This window comes from Chrysochloris asiatica, unplaced genomic scaffold (genome assembly GCF_000296735.1).
Source record: "Chrysochloris asiatica unplaced genomic scaffold, ChrAsi1.0 scaffold00566, whole genome shotgun sequence".
Lineage (NCBI taxonomy): Eukaryota > Metazoa > Chordata > Mammalia > Afrosoricida > Chrysochloridae > Chrysochloris > Chrysochloris asiatica.
This window is the reverse complement of record NW_006409084.1, coordinates 86,763-92,144: the sequence shown is the minus strand read 5'-3', so window position 1 is coordinate 92,144 and position 5,382 is coordinate 86,763. Positions and strand designations below refer to the sequence as shown.

The window sequence follows — 5,382 nt, the reverse complement described above, 5'->3', positions numbered from 1 at the left end:
CACATTTACTCAAGGATATTTCCTGAGACTTTACTATTGTAACCAAAGATTTAAAGAGAGGTAAACTTAATCATGGAATAATAATATATCCAACATTCTTTAGGATATATCCCTGCAGTAACAATGAAGCTGTCATGTTTCTGTGAGATCTTTGCTCACACTAAATGCAGTATTTTCAGTTTTGCTCACTTCACAGTAGATTTATGGAAGAAACATCTAACATTGGACATAAAGAAGTCTTTTATCTATGAATCCTTTTATGGACAGTGAGGTGTGAGGCCTGAATAAATGCTTTCTCACACTCCTGACATTCATAGGGCCTCTCTACATTATGGAATCACTTGTGTGTACTGTATTGTGAGGCAAATCTGAAGGTTTCCCTCTACTGTGTACTCTTTATGTGAAAGGAGGCTTAAGCAATGATTTAACATTTCCCCACATGATGAGGCTTTCTGCTCCCATAAAGATTTCCAGCCTCGGAAACCCTGTACAGGATCCCTATAAGTCGGAACCGACTGCACAGCACATAACCACCACCACCATCATATTCCTTACTTTCATAGGGTCTTTCTGCACTTTGGATATTTCTACGTGATCTGAAACTTGAGAAATGGTAGACCTTTCCCTTGATTCCTTATACTCATAGGTTGTCACCACTGTGGATTCTTCTATGTACAGTGAGGGCTGATGCTCTTGTAATGGCTTTCCCCTACACTGCTTACATTCTTAAGGTCTCTCTCCACTATGACTTCGTTTATGTATAGTCAGGGTAGAGGAACAAGTAAAGGTTTTTCCACATTCTTTACACTCATAAGGCCTCTCTCCACTGTGGATTCTTCTATGTCTGCTACGGTGTGCCGATGTCCTAAAGGCTTTTCCACACTCCTCACATTCATAGGGCCTCTCTCCACTGTGGATTCTTCTATGTTGTGTGAGGCTTGAGGCCTGACTAAAGGCTTTGCCACACTCCGTACATTCATAGGGCCTCTCTACACTGTGGATTCTTCTATGTCTTCTAAGGTGTGCAGTTCTTCTAAAGACTTTCCCACACTCCTTACATTCATAGGGCCTGTCTGCACTGTGGATTCTTCTATGTCTTCTAAGGTATCCAATTGTTCTAAATGCTTTCCCACACTCCTTACATTCATAGACGCTATCTGCACTGTGGGTTATTCTATGTCTTCTAAGGTGTGTAGATGTTCTAAAGGCTTTTCCACACTCCTTACATTCGTAGGGCCTCTCTGCACTGTGGATTCTTCTATGTATTCTAAGGTGTGAAGTGCTTCTAAAGGTTTTCCCACACTCCTGACATTCATAAGGCTTCTGTCCACTGTGGATTATTCTATGTGCTGTAAGATGTGAGGTTGTAACAAAGGCTTTTCCACATTCTTTACATTCATAGGACCTCTCTGCACTGTGGATTATTGTGTGCCTTCTGAGGTGTGAGGGTGTTAGATAGCGTTTCCCACATTCCTTACATTCATAGGGCCTCTCTGCACTGTGTATTATTCTATGTGCTTTAAGGTGTGAGGTTCTGCTAAAGGCTTTCCCACACTCCTTACATTCAAAGGGCTTCTCTCCACTGTGGATTAGTCTATGTGCTGTAAGATGTGCGGTTGTTCTAAAGGCTTTTCCACATTCTTTACATTCATAGGGCCTCTCTCCACTGTGGATTATTGTATGGGTTCTGAGGCTAAAGGGTGTTAGAAAGCCTTTCCCACATTCTTTACATTCATACGGCCTCTCTATACTGTGGATTCTTCTATGTGCTTTAAGATGTATGGTTGTTCTAAAGGCTTTTCCACATTCTTTACATTCATAGGGCCTCTCTCCACTGTGGATTGTTATATGTGTTCTGAGGTTTGAGAGTGTTAGAAAGCCTTTCCCACACTCCTTACATTCATAGGGCCTCTCTGCACTGTGGATTCCTCTATGTGTTGTAAGTTGTGAAGTTGTTCTAAACGCTTTTCCACACTCCTTACATTCATAGGACTTCTCTGCACTGTGGATTATTCTATGTGTTCTGAGTCTTGAGGGTGTTAGAAAGCCTTTCCCACAATCCTTACATTCATAGGGCCTCTCCGTACTGTGGATTCCTCTATGTGTTTTAAGTTGTGAAGTTGTTCTAAACGCTTTCCCACACTCCTTACATTCATAAGGCCTTTCTGCATTGTGGGTTTGCATGTGTCTCCTGCACTCTGAGGAAAGTCTGAAGGCTTTCCCACATTGCTTACATTCGTAAGGCTTCTCTCCGCTGTGAATTGTTCTATGTACTATGAGGCCTGAGACATTAACAAAGGCTTTCTCACATTCCTTACATTCATAGGGCCTCTCTCCACTGTGGGTCCGCATGTGTCTCCTGCACTGTGAGGACAGTCTAAAGGCTTTTCCACATTGCTTACATTCATAAGGCTTCTCTCCGCTGTGGATTCTTTTATGTGCAATCAGTTCTGAGGAATACATAAAAGTGTTCCCACACTCCTTACATTCATAAGCCCTCTTTGCACTGTGGACTGCTTTATGTCTCGTGAGCCTTGAGGCGCCACTAAAGGATTTCCCACATTGATTACATTCATACAGCCTGTCTCCACTGTGAGTTTGCAAATGTCGACTCTGCTGTGAGGAATCCCTAAAGGATTTCCCACCCTCTTCATATTCAAATGGCCTCTGTGCACTGTGCATTCCTACAAGTCCAGGGAGGAGTGACGCCTCACCAGAGACATTCCCACACTCCATATATTCATGCAGCCTGTCTCCACTTATCTTACATTTATGAGTATTTTTCCCACCATGAGTGCTCACAGGCATGGTCAGAGGAGAAGGACACCTGCAGTCTTCTCCACAGTCCAGACACTGACAGGTACTGCTTCCAGTGTGAGCTCTACTACGATTGTTCTCTAGGGAATGATCCAGGAAGGCTTCTCCATATTCATAGCATTCAAAAGGATCTACTTCTAGGGGATCTATTTGCTGCACAGAACAACCAGGAATCAGGCTGGAGGTTTCCCCACACTGGTTGTGTTCACAACGTTCACCCAGCTTCTTGATTGCACCAATTCTGTTAAAAACAGGTAGTGTAAATGTAAACCAATGGTGTCCTCTGCAAACTACTCCATTTTCAACAAGGAGACAAGAAAAAAAAAGTCAGTTATCGTGTTGGAAACAAATGTTGTCGCATGACAGCATTACCGAACACAGTGAACATGCATGTCTTTTTCCTGAGTGGTCTCAAGATTCATCTAGGACAACGACTACCACTTCCGTCAATGTGTAAGACTTCCTGTTCATTGTGTCCAAGTGAAATATGCTCGAAACATTTCACTGACGAATACTTACAAAAACGTTCTTCCGTGAATTTTCACGGCATTCATCGTTTTACAACCAGAAATATACACATATACATACATACATGGGTCCAGATGAACTGTTGTTTTAATAGAAGTTGATTTGGTGAAGAAACAATCACTGGTACTGCATTCAAGAATGGTGAGCAAACCACCAATATGAATGTGTCGCTCTACACACTCCTGCAACAATCCAAACACCTGCATGGATACCAAGAGTCTTACATCACAGACCGGATATGTTGTAGGACTCTGGAGATCAACAAACACTTAGAGATGCGCAGCCTGCCACCATATCTGAATGGCACACTACTGACAGTTTCTTAATTGACACACAATTTAAAAGCAGAGATTTGACTGTTGGGAAATGCATATGCAACCTTCATTTGTCCAGCAATTACTCAATTAAAATTGTTCACAGAATGATGCAATTGAAAGACGATGGAGTTTTCCATGAACTATTTGGAGCCCCCTTATTTGAGTGTATTTTGATGTTATGACACCTCCTGAGATTTTGTGAAGCACTAATTTCTGTTGTTTGAATCACACTCACCTCAAATGTCTCCCCTGGTTGTCAAGCTGATCCTTCCAGCCATGTGATTTCTTGATTGCACCTGCAATGCATAATAACCATGTGTTACTCTTCAAATATCATATGATTAAATGATCACTGGGTAATTTTTCTCCATCATTAATGTTTCCAGCCACTGATCCAATCATTCAGGTTAAAGTCCACAATTAGAATCAAATGGGAATGATTACAGAAAACAGAGGTTCCTAGTAAAAAAAGACTCAGCCCCATTTTGCTATTCCAGCACTTTGACAAGTGTTAAAATGCAATTTACTAAGAAATACTTCTATCAGAATGGAGAGGGACAGTAACATACACAGGTATCATTAGGAGAGCTAAGTAGAAAGGAATTAGACATACCACACATGTAACATTACAAAGGCAAAGGGTCTCCGTGTCCACAGGTGCAAAAGGACAACTAAAATCAACAGAATATGTTCAGGTATCTGTGAAGTTGTGTCTGCAAACCAAAATAAACTTTTAGAAGCTAACTGATTTCCTTCATTCACGGGCTAAAATTACATTTCCTCGGGCTTCCTGACACATGGGCCTCAGTGACTGTGATTTCCAGTTTCCTCAGATTTTTCCTTAGCTTCTCTGAGAAACAAATGGGTAGAGCTACCACAGAGCTCAGGAGTCTCAGTGTGGTGTTGTAGGATAAATCCCCCAGTCACCTCTAGGAAAATGTACACAAATTTCCTAAGCATTGAAATCAATGTGATGGCAGTTCACAACAACATGGAGCTCGTGGAGAAATGTACATTGCAAGGAAGACTTTGATGACCAATGAAAGACTCCTTGTCACCAAGATGATACTCTGTTCTCTAGAAGCTCTGAAGATTGACAGGTGTAAATTCATTTGCATCAAAATCATGATATCAAACTTGCCAGAAACCCAATAAAACTCTCAGAAAGGCACCCACAGGACAAGTCTCAGTGCATGAAAGTGTCCCCTGAAGTCAATGCTATGCTGATGGCACTTAAAGAGGCCCAAGGCTTATATTATTCACAAGAGAAATGAAAGCTGAGTTCAGTGCACAGAGCATTGTATTAGGGGAATCCTGGATACATGAGCTCTATATAGAAGGGGACCATACCTTTTATTTTACGGGGTGTTCCCATAGCTCATTCCATATAAGCAAGCACAGTTGATGAGTAAAATATTTGTGTTCACTAAAGGAATAAGAAAAAAGAAAAAGGAAGATGCCATTCATACCGACTGAAGCCAGGTTTCTCAAGGTTTCCATCATCACGTCTCTGTAGAGTTTCCTCTGAGCAGGATCCAGCAAATCCCACTCTTCGTGGGTGAAGACCACAGCCACATCTTCAATGATCATTGTACCCTAAAACATCCCACACATTCTCTGTCAGCGAAGCAGCACAGACTACAACATGTCTAAGAACAAAAGGTGAGGCTGCCATTCCTGGGACATGAGATTCCACAGGTACATAACACCAGGTTCTGTG

The 5,382-nt window shown here is 41.8% G+C and overlaps 1 protein-coding gene across 1 annotated transcript in view; it reads left to right on the top strand.

Moving 5' to 3' along the window:
* The first annotated feature begins 5,307 nt into the window (after positions 1-5,307).
* LOC102812276 (zinc finger protein 571-like) overlaps positions 5,308-5,382 on the top strand; it is a 24,682-nt gene continuing 24,607 nt past the window's right edge. Inside the window, exon 1 of the mRNA XM_006877707.1 lies at positions 5,308-5,324. Coding sequence (XP_006877769.1) covers positions 5,308-5,324 — 17 coding nt within the window. The remainder of the gene's footprint in view (positions 5,325-5,382) is intronic.